This window comes from Myzus persicae, unplaced genomic scaffold, assembly GCF_001856785.1.
Source record: "Myzus persicae strain clone G006 unplaced genomic scaffold, MPER_G0061.0, whole genome shotgun sequence".
Taxonomy (NCBI): Eukaryota; Metazoa; Arthropoda; class Insecta; order Hemiptera; family Aphididae; genus Myzus; species Myzus persicae.
In genome coordinates this window covers 47,011-65,078 of record NW_019104146.1, presented here as the reverse complement: position 1 = coordinate 65,078, position 18,068 = coordinate 47,011, and the positions used below count along the sequence as shown (strand labels likewise).

General features: G+C 30.3%; 2 protein-coding genes across 6 annotated transcripts in view; one reads left to right on the top strand and one right to left on the bottom strand.

Moving 5' to 3' along the window:
* The first annotated feature begins 1,129 nt into the window (after positions 1 to 1,129).
* LOC111039253 (sorting nexin-13) lies at positions 1,130 to 6,221 on the top strand. Its single transcript, XM_022322665.1, has 17 exons — positions 1,130 to 1,616; positions 1,673 to 1,781; positions 1,848 to 1,960; positions 2,064 to 2,362; positions 2,436 to 2,608; positions 2,683 to 2,796; positions 2,855 to 2,978; positions 3,072 to 3,230; positions 3,298 to 3,434; positions 3,507 to 3,632; positions 3,820 to 3,997; positions 4,059 to 4,154; positions 4,211 to 4,353; positions 4,412 to 4,789; positions 5,264 to 5,478; positions 5,550 to 5,662; positions 5,725 to 6,221. Exons 1-17 carry the CDS (start codon positions 1,516 to 1,518, stop codon positions 5,919 to 5,921), a joined length of 2,775 nt encoding a protein of 924 aa, XP_022178357.1. The 5' UTR covers positions 1,130 to 1,515; the 3' UTR covers positions 5,922 to 6,221.
* Positions 6,222 to 6,766: 545 nt separating this feature from the next.
* LOC111039252 overlaps positions 6,767 to 18,068 on the bottom strand; it is a 31,783-nt gene continuing 20,481 nt past the window's right edge. For 2 of the 5 annotated variants that reach the window (XM_022322660.1, XM_022322659.1), the window contains exons 2-16: positions 16,183 to 16,272; positions 12,742 to 14,646; positions 12,480 to 12,667; positions 12,218 to 12,420; positions 12,042 to 12,157; positions 11,874 to 11,977; positions 11,685 to 11,702; positions 10,309 to 11,616; positions 10,027 to 10,239; positions 9,826 to 9,955; positions 8,811 to 8,934; positions 8,645 to 8,740; positions 8,253 to 8,567; positions 8,106 to 8,194; positions 6,767 to 7,243 (exon numbers count right to left, since the gene is read on the bottom strand). In XM_022322660.1, the coding sequence (XP_022178352.1) occupies positions 7,005 to 7,243; positions 8,106 to 8,194; positions 8,253 to 8,567; positions 8,645 to 8,740; positions 8,811 to 8,934; positions 9,826 to 9,955; positions 10,027 to 10,239; positions 10,309 to 11,616; positions 11,685 to 11,702; positions 11,874 to 11,977; positions 12,042 to 12,157; positions 12,218 to 12,420; positions 12,480 to 12,667; positions 12,742 to 14,646; positions 16,183 to 16,234 (5,100 nt within the window). In that variant the 5' untranslated portion in view covers positions 16,235 to 16,272 and the 3' untranslated portion in view covers positions 6,767 to 7,004. Of the gene's footprint in view, positions 7,244 to 8,105; positions 8,195 to 8,252; positions 8,568 to 8,644; positions 8,741 to 8,810; positions 8,935 to 9,825; positions 9,956 to 10,026; positions 10,240 to 10,308; positions 11,617 to 11,684; positions 11,703 to 11,873; positions 11,978 to 12,041; positions 12,158 to 12,217; positions 12,421 to 12,479; positions 12,668 to 12,741; positions 14,647 to 16,182; positions 16,273 to 18,068 lie in introns of those variants that run through there. The other 3 variants (XM_022322661.1, XM_022322662.1, XM_022322664.1) reach the window with 3 other exon arrangements.

Here is an 18,068-nt window from a genome sequence, read left to right as displayed (position 1 = left end):
CAACAATTTTTATACATTTTTACAATTCCATACACGGGTTTATTGATTTATTATTTATTTAATTTGACATTTTAAAAAACAAAATTATGCTTTTACATACGCATTAATAAATTTGGTTGAATTTCTCTTTTGTGCTTGTGGTATTTTTTATTTTCGGTTCCAAATCGTTATTGATCTCCCACGTACATTTTTTTCATGGAGAACATATTATAATAATGGCCATTAGTACAATGATCAATTATCAAATCGCAATTTATAAATATGGCTGTTAGAATATACCAAAATATGTCAATTGATACTACCAATTTATTGGAAGGCGGAAGCATCATTAAAAAACAAAAACGAACTTCATTAAAACTTTTTTAGCACATTTATTTTTATACGAAGGTGTACAAGTATAAACTTTGACCATATTCCTGTTACTCAGAAGTCAGATGCTTTCCAAAAACCAAAATAATTTATCAATACATTTCTAACCTGCTTGGTAGTTGGTTGGCAACCTATCAGCAACTTTTCGCTTTCATTCTTCACGGACTAAGATAATAATATTATATAATAAATTATTATTATTATTATCTTAGTCCATGGTGAACTTCAAATTGTTTACATGGGCGAGATGGACTATACGATAATGTGGATCTAAAATTAGTAGGTATTTACAATGGATGGTCATCATTACGAGGCTTAGAAATATACAAATTATTTTTAGTATTTTTATATATCTGTGGTTGTAGCCTATGTTTTGTAACTGAGAAATTACCTAAATAAGATATTAAGGTTTTTTTTTGTAATCGCTTTGCTATAATTATTTTAAAATAAAATGCAAATTAAAATTAAAAAAAAAAAAAGATATTAAGGTATTCTTAGTTCACGGTGGTCATTATTCAATATTCATTGCATGTTCCACCCATAAAACGAGTTAAAGCCAACACGAACACAGCTATGGTGAACATATACATAAGAGAATGTTCATCATAGTCATAATATAAATATGCCATTCATTTTATGTTTATTTATTATATGTCTAAAGTCTATGATGTTTATGCTCATGGCCGCAGCTGCTTCGTGACTGGTAGTTGGTACTCCTTTCGAACAGATATTCGCGGGCTTCTTATCTATTTCTATGGCTGTTGGCTGCGCCCGGCTGTGGAGTGTGGGCCCGCGGCTGTCCTCGGTCGTTACGTTACTCGTTAATCGTAGTGTTGGATTGGGAATTCAGATTTCAGAATGATATTCGTCTGTTCGCGTATGAGTATGAGAATTTTCATCAGACAATTCCATATACGAATAATGTAGGTAATGTAGGTTTGAATATCGGCCTTCACGAACGTCGAAATGAACGAATAAAATGCAGCTATTGATCACTTACGTACATGGCCTACTTGAATTTTTGATTTACTGTCGTGCTACAGTCGTCACTGTCATTAAATCGTCATCCGATCTGGTGATCCATACGGCATGATCACCGCCAACTGCCAACTGTGCTTCGCGTAGACGAGATAAAGGTCGACGACCATGATCTGTTGGGTATTGATGTTGTTTGTGCTTTGCGTGACGACTTTTGGTCTGTGGTTGACCACCATCGTCGTTTCCGTACTCTTGGCATTTTTTTTGAGGTAAATTCGAATACGTAGCGATCAATGTATAGTTTTTAAATTGATTTTCTGTTTAGTGTGATATGTTTTGCTTACATTGCCGTCGAAGAAGAAGCGGCTCTGTACACAGAATCGTTGAAAAGAGACTTAGAGTACACGGTCTACAGTCTGTTCGATACTAAATCTGTAAATTTTTCCATAGTTAATTGCACGTTTTCAATTTTTTAACGCAATGTTTATTATATATTTAAGATTTTTACAAAAGAAATAAATGAAGACGATGTAAACTTGAGTGGTTCAGAGTATATAGATCACCAGCTGTCGGACATTATGGATTACATTTTAAGGGATTATGTGTATCCATGGTAAAAATACATTCTTTTTAGTTATGAATTTTGGTTTTTGGGTTTGATTCGACTTGTCTACTAAATAAATCTACTCAGTCATTAATACTATTATTGGTTCAAGGTATGATAAATTGAGCGACGATGAAGATTTTCCTATTCAAATACATAAGTCAACTAGTTATTTGATCAGTTGTATGGCCAAACGATTACAACAGGTTGATTTTCTGCAATTTGTGTGCACAAACTTGTCTGAAGAAGTGGCCAAACATATTCGTATTTATAGAAAGTCATTGAAAGCTACATCCACAAAGAATTTTGAAGAAGTTGATTTTGAAACAATATTTTTCCAACATGAACAAGATGTTGATCGATTAGGTACTTCACATGCAAATGTGTGCTTGGATGAAAATTATGAAAAAAGTAATAGAGAGAAACATTCATTCATAAAAATATCTTATTTACAGTTTTCTAATTTGTTATATTAATATTACAGAATGGCTTAGGGATATATCGGAAGCATTAATATATCATGTTACTCCTGAAAATGATTTCAAATGTCGAACTATACGCATATTGATACGTGAAATAATATCAAATAAACTATTTTTAACAACTATAAATATGCTTAGTAATCCAGATTATGTTAATCAATTAATTATATGGCTGGTAAATAACTGATAATTAATTTTAATTTATATTCATTGAAGATTTAATGTTGCATATTTTTGTTATACTATTAGTGCAGCGACTATCCAGTAACTAATGAGACATTTCTTACAGTATTGAGGTCAACTAAATCAAATCAACAATTAAATGCTGTGCACAGTTTAGTCAAAAAAGAAATTATGAATCTGGTATGCTATAATAATAGTGTTATTATTACCTTATTATTAAACATTACGAATACTTTAGCGGTCAAGAGATTCTGGTGAATCAGATAGCCGGGCAAAACAACAATTGAGCAGTCTTTTGTTTTTATCTGATTTAATTAAGTCAATTGTTAATAGTATTCCTCAACAATCCGACAGATCCTTAGGTAAAATTTTTGCTTATATTGTTAAAATATATTTGTATACCTACAACTTTGTGAATAAGGCTTACCTTAAATTGATTTCATTATTATTTTTAGATTTTTTATTGTCATTTGAACATTCCATGTCCTCTCCAAAGAATGATTCATTATCTTTAAAGTGGATTCTTGAAAGTAAAACGGCTTTGCCATACTTCATTGATTATTTGACTACAATAAATTGTGATAGTTTTATTTCATTTTATATTAATATTGATGGTGAGCTCTTAGTGTATATTGTGTATGTCATGCTATTGAATTGAAGTAAAATGTTTTACAATATTAGGTTGGAAACAATTTGTACATGAGCAGATGCAAAATGTTAGTGGAGATCCTAGTCAATATTCATCATCTGATCTAGCAACAGTGGATCATATTAGAGACGAAGCAAAAAAATTGTACTCCTTGTACATTGGTCAAAAAGTAAAATTCAGATCAATTGTAATTTTATAATTTTAGCAATAGTAAAAATATCTTTATGTATTCATTAATTAGCCCGATATTCACAATGAACTTGGAGATGATCTAGTTAAATCTTTAGCAAAGAAAATTCAATTTGATTCAGTAGATGAAACATGGTTTGATGAGGTTCAAAATGCATTGTACAAGACACTATTAAAGGTATTTGCAAATAAAAATTAAAAATATTAAGTTGTATAAAAAATTTTACATCTTGTATTTGAACTTGAAAGCATATTTTAAGTAATAATAGCATAAGTAATGGTAGTTATTTATTTTAAAAACTTGATTATAAGTAATTCCATGTTAAACAAATTAAAATATTTACAACATTTAAATTTTTAATTAGCCTGAAAAAGGAATTATATCTGGTTTCGGTAAGCATGAATGTTGTTCAAGGTTGATAACTGATTTGGAAATGAAATCATTTGGTTCAGAAGACATTTTTGAACCAGAATTAGCTATGCCGGCTTCTGATTTTTTAATACCAATGGATGCCGTGCAGCAACTTTTCAAAGGAACTGGTGGTAAGTTAAGTTATGTCTTGTTTATTCTATAGCATTATTTATGGCATTATTTGTTTGTCAGATAAAGTAAGCGATTTCCTTTCGGGTAGTAAAGCCTTAAGCCCTGGTCAATCAGAATATGACAAGTCCATATTGTCAGCAGACATAATTGAAACTGGTTAGTATTAAAATAATAACTTTATACACTTAAAGATAACCACATCACTATTTTAGGACTTGTGCATGAGGGTGGCAAGACATTTGGCGTTTATGCTGTTTCCATTACTAGAGTTTATATGTCTGGAAAAGAAGAGAACTGGCATGTTTATAAACGATATTCTGATTTTTATGATCTCTACCAAAGAGTAAAAGACAAGGTAATATTGTGAACAAATAATTATTAGAAATTCATAATAATTTAAGTTATTTTTATAGTATTCAGAACTAGGCAAACTTTCATTCCCAGCCAAAAAAACATTTCATAATGCGGACAGGCGAGTTTTAGAAAAGCGTATGATGATGCTCAATCAGTTCATACATAATCTATTGAAATCATCAACTGTTGCTAATTATCCTGGGATACAAACAATGGTTGAACAGTTCCTCGAACAAAGACCTGAAGACAAAAAAGCACTGTTATCTGGTCATCTTGTCAAGACTGTCGATAATCTCTTGTTCAACCCGTTGAAGGTTGTTGGAAATGTTGTGAAAACTGTGCCTGATAATATATTTAACACTGTTGATGGCGTTATGGACAACATCAGCAAAGTACTTGGTCCATCCAAACCTGTTAATAGAATGTTGGTTGAGGAAGTAAGTAACAAAAATAAAGGCAAGTGGGTACTGCTCTACAGTAGATGGGATACTTAAATGGATGTGTTAAATTTGAATTCAATGATATACCATTGTAGACAAAAATCAATTCTGAGCAATAACGGTCTATCAGCCTATATCCTAAGTATAATATTTCTTGGTATCTTATTAGATTCTGAGAGGAACAAGACATCATTAGATTCATGATGAATGTTAATTTTACAATTTAATTAAGTACTCCTGTTTATGTACTGAGAATTTTCAACTGTGATCTAAAAGTACCAGCTAGATCCAATTCACTACAAGAAACCATCCTCAAATTTGAATATAGAATCAGTCTTTCTATTTCAAAATTTGTACACTTACATAACAAAGTAGATTCATCATTGTAAATACAATACATTCATTGCTCCGAAACTAAGAAACATTAACACATTTAATATTTCTATTTGTTTATTTTAAATTTGTCGGTAGGATGATGATAATATGCCCATGCGTGCAGTGTTGCTGTTATTAACTGAGGTGTTCGAAGTAGACGAACAACAACAATGGCTTCGGAAACGATTTGTCATGCTGCTACAACATATTATTCGGGCTTCATTCGGTCATGTAGTTAACAGGAGGTTCAAAGAGTATGTGGCAACTGTCACTGATCCTTATAGGGTGTCATTATTGATTGCTGCGATCAAGTATTGTTCTAACTATTCATTTCTTAATGTACAAAATACTTTTTCAATGACCATTCCAACATTCTCTGTAGAAATTCATTATGGCCAGATGGTGTACGTGCTACAGAAGTACAATTTCGAGACGCAGAAGTACAGCTTAGAACACTTGTGGCTGCTAAATGTGCACTTATGTCTTCTGTTTCTGGTAAATCAGTACCTAACAATATTGACTAAATGTACTTATATTTTTTTTATACATATATTTAGATGAATTGAAGCATTTAATGGGGAGCGACGTCACACGACGTGGAATTTATTTAGCCGTTGTAATGCTCCAGCACAAAACCCTTAACAAACGTTTGGCTTATGTTTTGATTAGTTCATGTTTCTTGTTGATTTTTCCAAATTTTAGTGGCCTTATCGATAAACTACACAAAAACCCTCCTATATTAAGCCGAAATTAGTTAAAAATTAATTTATAATTATTGTTAAGTACATGTACAATATTTGTATGCACTTCAATATACTATGTGTGTATACTTTTTTGTATGTTATTTTATGTAAGTGATTGTCAACCAATCAAAAATCAGCTAATGTGCAATGACATCTTAAAATGGGATATAGTGTATAAACATTCACTTAAAATAACTGTGATCTATTTATTATTTTTTGTTTAGTTTGACTTCGGTAATAACAATTGTGATTGGGAAAAAAAATATATTGTCAAACAGTTTTTACATAATATATTTCAAATCTAGTACAAACTTGTTTGTTTTTTATTAATGATATTTGTCTAGACAATAACAATTTTTTTATTTTTAGTATTAACTATTCATTATTAATAAAATAATAATTACACATAACATAGTTACCCAATTATACATCAAAATTATTATACTAAAATACAAAAGCCATAAGTGGAAGGTGACAGATGAAAATCTTGTTCTATCCTTGACAAGTTAAAGTGACTTTGTAAAATGATATGTTACAACAAAATGTGTAAATAAAAATATTATTTATATAATACAAAGGCACATCAGTTACACAATTTGTAGTTATAGATTAAGTATAATACATAATTATCACTAAAGAAATAATAAATAAATTAGAAGTTAAATAAAGGAAAAAGAATTCTATTCATGGAGTTAAAATAGTTTTTTTTAAGCTCATAAGGTATAATAATTTTTGCTTTGTTAAATCATGATAAAAATGAACAACGCTATTCAGTCTAAAGTTGCCTAAAAAAATGATAAGCATTTAGGTAAAAATAAAAAAAACCTTAGAATAAAAACAACAAAACAAAAAAAAAATGTCTTTATAGGGAATATTTTAATGAACATAATTAACAAGTAGTCATTACCTGTAATATCAATTATTTACAAAAAAAATTAAAAATATATAATACCTTTATATATATTATATTATTAGTTATACTTGATAAGAAATGAAATAAACAAGTTACGGGTGAATTGAACACAGTTTGGCAATCCGTTAACATGGAAATATTATCATACAAGGTGACCAGAAAGGCAGTGACAAACGTCAAATCAATTGGGCGAGGGCTGATGGTCACCAGAAAATGTGTAATGTTTCAATCTGGACTTAATTTCTAGGTCACGCAATGCTTGCTTCGCACGCGCCCGCACTTCTTCGCTGCAAGTGCTATTAAACTTTTTTAGTCCCCTACGGTTCATTGTACCCAGTGCAAACATGGGCTGCACATTGTCAGAAGGTTCGGGCGTTTCTTCCAGTACAGTTGTCTGCAATGACGGTAGAGTCGAATCGACTGTAAGATAAAATATTTTATCATTAAAATACTTAAGGTCAGAATAGCAGATAGAAGAGAAAATAGCATTGAAATAATAAAATTACGAGACACTGGTGCAGAATATAGAATTAATTCAGTTAATCCCTAACGATTTTTTTTTTCAAAATGTGTTTTTCCATGCTTAATATGATGGTTTTCAAAAAAGCAGGTTGAAACTCTTTGGAAGTTATGGTCAAAAAACTTTAAAATCGTATTTTCAAGTTTGTATTACCGCAAATAACATCATCATCATATTGGTGGAATCAAAAATCACCTATCCTACTTAATGTTTATGTTATTGTTAATAAAATAATTAACAAAAAAAAACCTGATGAGCGAAAAGTGGGAATAAAGTGATATAGTTCACCCTTATAAATGATAAGGTATATTTATAGGGACTAAAGTGTTATAATAACATACTATAAAGTTTTAAATTTACATTTCTATGAAAATTTGTGGAATAATCTGTGCATACGTAAAATACGAAAAATTGTAAACTTCAAAAGGTTATCAACTAATTAAGTATAATTTTGAAACAGTTCGTCTGACAAATTCTGATCACATCATTGTTCTTAACTCGTTGAAATACATAAGTTTCCGAAAAAAAAATCCCAAACGTCGCTTGGTAGCTAAACTGCATTTATACCTTGGGTATTGTTAGAAATTACTGTTAGGAGAGCGGATTTAGTGAACAAATCAAAAATGTCAGTTTTCAATAATTACAAGTGACATACTCCGCGCGGATAAGAATACATCGAAAACAATGCGTATAGATGTAGTGAAATTGCCTATACAACGCGCCTGGTAATAAAATGTTGGGAATTTTCAGACAATAACTTACGCTGAACAGCTGTCTCCACGTGGTTTGATTTCTGTGGGCTATTGTGCGCTCGACTGATGTGCTTATTTCTAGTACTCGTAGTTTCAAACCTAAGAATATAGTCCAATTAATTATGATTACCGTGTTTTCAACATTTCCAGTGCTTACCCAATGTCACAAATCGGACACTTGTAAATGTTGGACGAACAGTCGGCACGAACCAAAGGTGTTAGCCGTTTGGCAGCCACCGACAACGCCGCCAAACGTGCATTTAGTTGGAGAGCGTGAGCCGTATTTGATCTTCTAGATTGAGCTCTGGCACTAGACCCATTGTTGTTACGTCCAATTACTTTGCGCAAATCTTTAGCAAGAGCAGAGTTGGCAACACTACTTGATACAGTTGTGCCCTTCTCGTTGTTGCGTAGAGCGCAAAGTTTTCCCAACAAAGTTATTGCACCACCACTCCAGGTTTTGCCAGCACAACTGAAATTAAATGGTTCAAAATGTAATGTTTGGAAATTGGCATATTATAACTTTACAAAATAAGTTTATGTTATTACGGTTTTTGTGTAGAAGAAATCAGATTTTTCAAGGCTTGGTCCAATATTTCACCCAACTTGCTAACCATTTTATTTTTCAACTCCTTTCCATTTTCACTAATTTATACAGATTTTTTTTTGATTAATTGTTTTTTTTTCCACAAGCCAGAAATATATATATACATACCTATTTGGAGCATCATCAAATTCATGGTCTTTTGCCATGTGCTCGTCGAGTTCTTCTGCTCCTCCTTCCATTATGAGCTTGCAAACCCAACACACGAGTAGGTAATCAGATTTAATTACATTAACTAAAAAATAAAAATATTTGTAAAAAATACCATTCACAGTTTAAATGTAACTAATTTTTAAAATGTTAATAAATTCTTAATTTTTCCAATAATATTGTAGTAATTTAATATATACATTAAACAATGATAAACAATGATTCATAACTATTGGAAACATTAAGATCACTTTTTTATACATTAACTTACAATTTTTTTCTCATCCAAATAAAGACATGATTAAAAAACAATTTAATATTTTATAAAACAAGTATATAAAAATGTATTCAATTTTTTCTAAGTTCATTTACATAGATTATAACTAATAACTATAATAGTTAAAATTAATATAAATCCTTTTTAAGTGTATAAAAGTTGGTACAAAAGTATAAACAAAATATACCCTATACATAAGAATTACATTATAATACTGTATCAATCTCACTATGTGTCCCAGCCTATCCAACAAAGACCCACTCACTTTTCTATGTTTCATCACATCCAATCTCCTATGGTAACAATCACTCTATACACAGAATGCTTTGCCAGTATAGTAAATTATTTTAGAAACCTTATTTTAATAACATTTAATATATTCCTTCACTTAATGTATTTATGATTGTAAACTTTAAGTACTCCATTCCACACACTGTTACACTAGTTATTACTATATAGCTTATAAATTGTACATTGTGTAAAATGCCAAATGGTGTCAAAATAAATTCTGACTGATGTTGGAAAATTGTTATTATATTTATCCAAGGATTTTATTTTATCTACATAACAAGAACTCTTATTCTACATTTTATTCATTATTTGTTTTGGTAGGAACTAAATAAGTACTCTATGTTGGCACCAAATTATTTTAATTTACATTAACCAATCACTATTTATTTTAAAATATCTTTGACTCACCCAATTCTGGATCTTCAATATTATGGACATCAAGTGAGTGAATACGAAATGCTGCAACACCTTTATAACATTGATCACATACTTTGCATTTGAAATTTAATTCACTATTGTTTTGAGTATCTGTTTGTTCCTGCAATAATAAATAATTGTACTAGTTACTCTATTTAATTCATATAAAATACACAAAAACAATGTATTTACTTGATTGATATTGGTGTCCTCTCCACCGTCCATGTCTAATAGATCTAAACAATTTTCACTAGTCACATTTTGACCTTCTTCAGATGAGTTTGAACCAAAATTTTGCAATATAGCCATTTCTTCATCAGTGGCCCCCATTGCACGTTGTAACTCTGTCCATGAATAATCATTTACTTCTGTACTCGCAACATTACAGTCAGGACCTTCCAATATCTATTTAAATAATAATACAATTAGCAAATATAATACAAAAATATTTATATTTAATCAAAATTAACTAGCCTGATTAACTGAACTCAATATTGATCCCAAACTAATAGCGGAAGGTAAGTCAAAAAAAGCATCAGACTGTGAATGCCAACGTGGTTCTGCTACTTCTTCAGGTTCTTTTGACTCTGTCGTATCAGCACTAATTGGAGCTGTGGCTTTATTTTCTTCTTTAACATTTGCCATTAAGGATTCATTTTCAATAGGTTTTTTTAATTCCTGAGGTGCACTTTGTACGGTATTATCAGTTTTGATAATTTCTTGAGGTAAAACTTTATCAATTAGGTTTGAAACTATTAGATTTGTTGAATCAGAATACTCTAACTTTGGTAATAATAATGGTGCGTCATCAACTTTACTTGATGTAGGCTGTTGTTTTTTATTATCAGTCTTTAAGTTACGCTTTCGTTTTCTTGATCCAAAAAAAACCCCTGGTTTTCTTCTGTTTCTAGCTTTTGGTTTAAAAGGATTCACTTTAACTGTTTTTTGCTTTGGAGGAACTTCAGATGAAGAGACTTCTTGACTAGACTCAAAGTCAACAAAACTAGACGATTCATTATTATTTGCTAAAGAATCATCTTTACAAGAAGGTAATACCTCATTGGACAAAGACTCCTCAATGAAATTTTTCTTCCTATTACGGGTTTGTATTTTAGAAACAAAATTATCATCAATGGTTTTCTTTTCGAGGACTTTTGTTGTTTTCTTTGATAAAGCCTGTTTTTTGGATTTACTAATTGGAATAGACTCAACTATACTCTTTGTGCTATTTTCAATTTTAGCTCTTTTCGATGGAACTGGAGCTAACTTTTCAGGAACAGGTGGAATTTCTCTTTTCCTTCGCAGCCTATTTTGTTTTATCAATCCAACCTCTATTTCATTCATCAATTTTTTGCCTTTATTTTTTACTACAACAGGAATAGGAATAGACTCTTCTATGTTGTCATTATCTTCTTCGACTTTTGAATCGAGAATTTCATTATGGTCATGCTTGGCAATTTTCTCAGCTAATTGCTTAAAGTCATAAATAGGTCTTTTACGTTTCTTAGGCAAAATAACAGGGATGGGTGCTGGAGAAGCCATTAAAGTTTCCTTCATGGCGGCAATTATTTCTTCAGTTTCTGTCTTACTACTGGGAAGTGAATGTTCAGCTGACTTCAGTGGAGCACGCATGATGTTAAGACTACGTAAGAAATCTGGTGCTTCGGAAATAAGCATGGCAGTTTCAGTTTTAACTGGCAATGGTTTCATAACTTTCTTATTAAATAATGTGGTTGAACTTGAAGAAACAGTCGGATTACGGCTGCTCATATCAATAGGAACCTAAAAAATGTAGAACATGTGATTATAAATCAATTTTTAACTATCAACATTTTTGTGTCTAAATATACCTTTGAGCATACAGACTTCTTTGTGTTTCAGAGCAGCGTGTAAATTTTTAAGTATATATTATAAATTATTGTAACTAACCATTACCAAAAATGTAATTACAAATAGATTTAGAAAAATCAACAAAATTCTGAGCATCATAATGATACAGTCTATAATTTTTTTTCTATTATTGATAACATTTTACTTACGCTATTTATTGTTGCTTGATTATTTCCATTGGGAGTCTCAAATACTAAACGTCTTGTAACTCTTTTAGGAGGTAAATCTGCAATCATGCGGCTGACACTTTCAGCTGTGAACAAATAAGATAAAACAATGTAAAACAATAAAACAGTAAAAGAATATTGAGTTATTACCATCGCCAGGTTTAGTTTTTACAACTGGTAAAGGCGGAGTAGGTGGAGTTCGTTTAAGACCATGTCTAGCCCTGCCATTCTTACGTCTTCGGAAATTAAAAGGCCGCCAATTTTTTCTATTACATAAGATATCAAAATTAAATTGTTATAGATAAGTAAGATAACAGAGACCTTACCTAGACTTTTTGCTATTAGGTGATTTGGTTGTATGAACCATTGTCTTGAGCCACTCAGTATCGCCACCACAATCTAACAAATGTCTATGAAGTTGGGCAATATCATTTTCCATTTTCCCACACTTAGTACATTGTGGCAAACCAGTTGGTAGTTCCTCACATTCAGACAACAACCCTACTCTGCTCAAATTTCTTTCTGGTCGCTTCAAATTTAACAATTAAATTAATGATTATGTTTTATAAAATTCAAAGATAAAATTACCCATTTTTGAGATGGAAGCTGATCTAATGGTATGTCATAATGATGACAAAGTACATTAGGATGTACATTCCACTTATGGTAGAAAATATCCCAAATATTGGAACATGTAGCTGGACACGCTGAACAAATATAACTACGTGGATACAACCATTCCCCACTGAATCCTTCAAGTTTTTTTCTTTCATCATCTACTTAAAAGAAACAATTTTTTTTAATAATTTAAAATTATAGTTACAAAAAAAATATAGCTTTTTTTACTTACCGTGGGAACTTGGAAAACCATACGAAGAAGCTGCATCAACCTCTAATGAACTCATATCATCTTCTATTGGTGATGAACTAGGATACAACGAAGGTACCATACGTCTGATTCTGGTTTGAATCTCAAGATTCATGTAAGAGATATCAAATGGTACTCCTTGTTTTGTGACTAGCTCATTTTTATTATTCAAAAATACATATTGAGTTCCATTAGCTGACAAATCTTGAATCTCGTCTTTTAATTCTTTTTCTTGAGTTTTCACAAGTTTTTTGGACAAAATTAATTTATTAGAAGGCTGTAATAACTTTTTAGATTTTTTGTACTCCAACTTTTTACCATGTCCTAAACTCATGTGTCGTGCTAAGTTTGGTTGTTGAGTAAATCCTTTTTTACAGTCTGGGCAGTAAAATGGATAACTTTTGGATTCTTCTTTCTTTTTTTGATCTTCTTTAATTGGTTCTTCATTTTTCTTGAATTCCTCTATTTTTGGTTCCTCGTTTTTCTTGAAGTCCTCTGTTTTTGGTTCTTCATTTTTCTTGAGCTCCTCTGTTTTTGGTTCCTCATCTGATAATTCATTTTTAATATTGACATTTGCAGGTTCATCTATTTTCAATTCTATTATTTCGATTTTTGGAGGTTCTTCTTTCAAATGCTCTTTTTTCACATTATTATCAGATTCTAGTTTTATACATAAGTTATTCAAACAAATGGTTTTATGGTTTTTAGCTAACTCTCTAGAAATAAATCGTTCTTTACATTCTGCACAGCCATAGTACATGTCTTCATGAGAGGTACACATATGTTTGTGTAATGTGTACAAATCAAAAAAGTTTAGTTGACAGTACGTACATATGTGACATCTTCTTTTGGGAGGGTGCATCTTGGACAAATGGCTTTTCCGATCTTCTTCATTTTCAATTTTTTTATCACAATATAAGCATAGTTCACAAACTTTGGTAACAATATCAGGTATTTTTTTCAAAGCATTAGATTGTAAAGCAGGAGGATGATTCATCACATGATGCCGTAAATCTATAGCTGTACCATATGATATACAACACTTATGGCAGTGGTAGTAACCAACATGACCTTTTGTATTCTTCCACTTATCTACCATTTTTTCAAGTCTTTCACCTTTAAAACCAGCTATTTGCAAGTCACGAGATGTCAAAAAATGATAGTTAATATGTGCTTTTAAATAATGCTTTTTTAGTGCACCTCTCCGTTGATATATGCCTGAACATACATTACATGAGTATAATTTTTGTCCATTATTTGTTATACTTATTTGTGATTGATCAATTGAAAACACATAACTTTTTAGGTCTGTTTTCCCGTTGAAAAATATATTTTGAGCTTTTTGTTTTGGAGTTACTTTCATTTCAAGAACAACAGAAGGCTCTGGTATTTTCCTATTATTGAACACATTGGTTTTTGGCAGAACTATGAGACTGGTAGCAGGGGAGTTAGTTTTGAAACTATTTGTTGGAATGCATGAAACAGAAGCACTTTGAGATGATGAAACTGGTATGAGACTCAGTGTTGTTTCATTTCCAATCTCTTCCATTTCAATATCTGTTCCAAGACGTTTAAGTCTTTGGAAAACATCCAATGGTCTATCGTGTATTGGATGAACAACAGGGTAACGTTGGATTGTTACTTCAGAAGTGAGTGGAAACAATGCTGGAGGAGCACGTAAGTTTTTCTTTTCTGAATTTGATGATGGAGCAGGATTCAATAAATTTTGTAATATAGATAATCGGCTTTCTTCAGAAACCATGTCTGGAAAAGTATTATCTGTTGAACATTGTTTTGCTAAATGGAGTTTGTTCACTACGGCATTCAGTCGGCCACCTCCCATTTTTTTACTAACGGTAGGAGGTATATTATTATGAATTACAGAACCTGAAACATGTACAAAATATATAATGAAACTACTTAGTTTATAATAAGAATGTTTTGTTTTCTAAATATTTATTATAATTATGATTAATAAAAAAACTTAACAATAACAATACTTAAAATAGTATAATTTATACAGGTGCATATATTAGTACATAAAGTAATCAATAAAAATCTAATAAGAAATTCAAATATGTTGAAATAAACAAAAAAAAATTAAGTTGATAGCTATTGATTTTAAATCTTACAATAGTAGTTAACCCAGTTAATAAAACAATAGAAATGTGTATTAACATTGGATTGAAAGACATTTTGATAAATGTAATAGTAATAATATTAAAATGCCACTACATACTATTTTATTTCTACACTACCCATAAAAAGTATATGCAAAGTTTCCATCATATTTTATATTATGCATGTATGTTTTTCTGTATTGGAACACCTTATATTTCCTAGATAATATAAATTTTTCTTACAGTTAAATTTAAATTGCCTATACAGAAACCCTTAAAACATGATATTATAATCAAAAATAACAATACATTTGTTTTAAACATTTTATTGATATACGTTTATATAAATTTAACAACATAATATCAACAATTGTAGAGTACATAATTAAAAACGAATTAAAACCTATTCAATATTTAATATTGTGAAAAAGATTAGATTCAAATTAAAAACTATATAAAAGGAGTTTTAATCATAAACATTTTTATGTAATTTTACTATTGATTAAATAAAATAACAATTGATATAAAACATAGTACGATATATTAATATTGTACTTAAGTACATTTTTTTTTGTAAAATGATATCAATTAACCATAAAATTATAACAAATAATTCTGCTTGTCGAGCAAATATAAATAAAATTAGTTTGAAGGCACATATCAACACTTTGGATTATTATAACAATATTTCAACCATCATTTGTTGGTAATTTGGTAATTTTATTGAAAAATAAAGTTAAACACTAGATATGCTCATTATTTTGAATTCATTTTACGCAAATTTAAGTTTAGGAAACATACAGTAGATTCTCGACGTACATAATGATTTTTTCATTAATATTTTTTATATTTAATTTTATTGTGTGTCCACACGGTGCTATGGATATTAGTACGCGGGCTGTATTCACTAACTATTAATAGTTAACCTAACAAATCGTTGTTCAACCTTGGACAGTTGGACAGTAGCATACAACCCCAGTAAGTAGTATCAAGTACTAAGTAAAAACTAAAAAACTTGTAATAAGATTTTTACTATTATTAAATAAATATTAAATGGAAAACTTTAAAATACTTTTAAGGTCTTACTAAAATAAAATAATAAACAATTTTAAAAACGTATTATTAGTTATTACTACAGATACTATGGTCTATAATAGTTATTACTATATGTGTTTCTTAGATCACAGAAATACTGAACAGATTAAACAATATGTTTATCATGAAGACTAGAATATTATATACTATTATAATACTATCCGTAATGATAAGTTAAGTGTAGATAGGTATGTATATGTATACTAACCACCATGAGGGAATGACATGTTCCGATGATGGTGCAAACTGCTGCCCAACATATTATATCCTTATGGAGTTGTTCGAAATGTATGTAAATCTAGAAAATAAAATAAACATACTATACGTGAGTTGGTAAATTTTAAATGATTATACATTTTTTATAAATAACATAAATAAAAATATATAAATGATATTGTAATGAATAATACCGTAATACGAAATTAATAAGCGTTTTAATAATAATAAAAATAATATTGGTCATCACAAATACGCAAAGGGAAATAATTAGTCTTTTAAAACCGTGTTTATTATTAAAAACAGATCGATTAATTGTTACAAAATTCTTGAGGCCTTTGTACAATGATATAAGTTATAGACTATGAAAATACTTCGTATCAGTACGGAAATCAATTATTATATTTATAAAATACTTTTACAGCGGTACTTCACAGTAGGTTTACGCGTTTCACACACACCACTGACAACGAAGAACCAGTTTCATAGGGGTAATAGGAGAGTAAGTTGGAGAACGTCAACGCGATGCAACGAGGTCATAGGTATATTTTGAGCTTTTGTTCTTTGTTGTTAAAAGATGATATTTGTCGTATTCAGAATGTCAAATTTACACAAAAACTCTGTTTGTGGACAACAGGTTCATGAAAAAAAACTTTAATATTTTTCCAAAGTCAATCGACGAACCAACCACATAATACGTTTATAACATAATCCTCTCCCGGTTCGGTAATTTTTCCCATCATCTCCAAATCAAGAAAATATAATGATAGTTTATAAATTATATAGAAAATATAATCCCATCTCGTAATATTTATTTTAATATCGACTTCATTCTCTGCAACACCGACTAGCGCGTAGTCATGAACGTGAATCACGTGTTTTTAACGCGTGACCTAGATTTGTACAAGTCGGAAACACAGCATCACTGTATTCAGTATTGGTTCTTGGGAATTGGGGCCGTTTCGCCACGGCCGTTCATCTCGTGACGTATAATATTACTCAACCCTTATATATAGCAAAAACAAAAAAGTGCATTCAAATTGCCGGATATTGCATGTCTAAGTGTAAATTCATAGCCTAAAATAATTGAAAATTAATAACGAAATAAACGTTTAGACTGTTTAGAGAACTTTCATAACCAAATTTTTGTTCAGCAATTTACCGTCACATTTAGAGTTTTCTAAATCCCAACGGAATTGATATACCCATAAGGTCATAACTTATAAAATATTGTATAACCGTTAAAGGAGGACAAGAGAAGAGCGAAGATACATGCTATTATATATGCGACACTGTTACACTGACCGTCCATACTTATACTTAAACATAAAATCGATTTGCGGCAACCACTAAATGTCACGTTATTACAAGTCATCTTAATTCTTAGGGAGACAAGTAGACAACTAAGTATAATATGTAACTGCAGCAAACATAATTTAATGTGTTTATCCTATAAATACCTGAATCACCTTCCCAACCAAAATAGTTGCAATTATAGGTTATCCTAGTAGAGCACTTCGAATTTCGTTAGATATAAAGAAGCTCTTTTATATTTTGGTACCTAAATGGATATAATTTTTATTACGTCCAAAAATTGCAAAACGATCTAAAATAATATTATGTATCAGAAAAATATACATATGATAATAATTCAATAAAAAAAGTATTTGTTAATATTTTTAGTAGGTCTAATGTATTGAGATGCTTATTAAGTTTTGGAATTTTTGAGGGAATTTTGTTACGTCAGTTAAAACTTTTAAAACAAGATAACGAATATTAACGCGGGCGCACGTGCGTACAACTCTCAAATTTGCTACTGATATGATAACATTATTTTTGAAGTCAAAAATAAATTAAATTGATAATACAATTATTATT

Bases quoted from the DNA above. Each gene is read 5' to 3' on its own strand.
- LOC111039253 (XM_022322665.1), top strand. From the start codon at position 1,516: ATGATCTGTTGGGTATTGATGTTGTTTGTGCTTTGCGTGACGACTTTT. The intron at 3,435-3,506 runs GTAAAATTCAGA...TTCATTAATTAG, and splicing joins CCTTGTACATTGGTCAAAAA to CCCGATATTCACAATGAACT. The intron at 5,479-5,549 runs GTATTGTTCTAA...CATTCTCTGTAG, and splicing joins TTATTGATTGCTGCGATCAA to AAATTCATTATGGCCAGATG.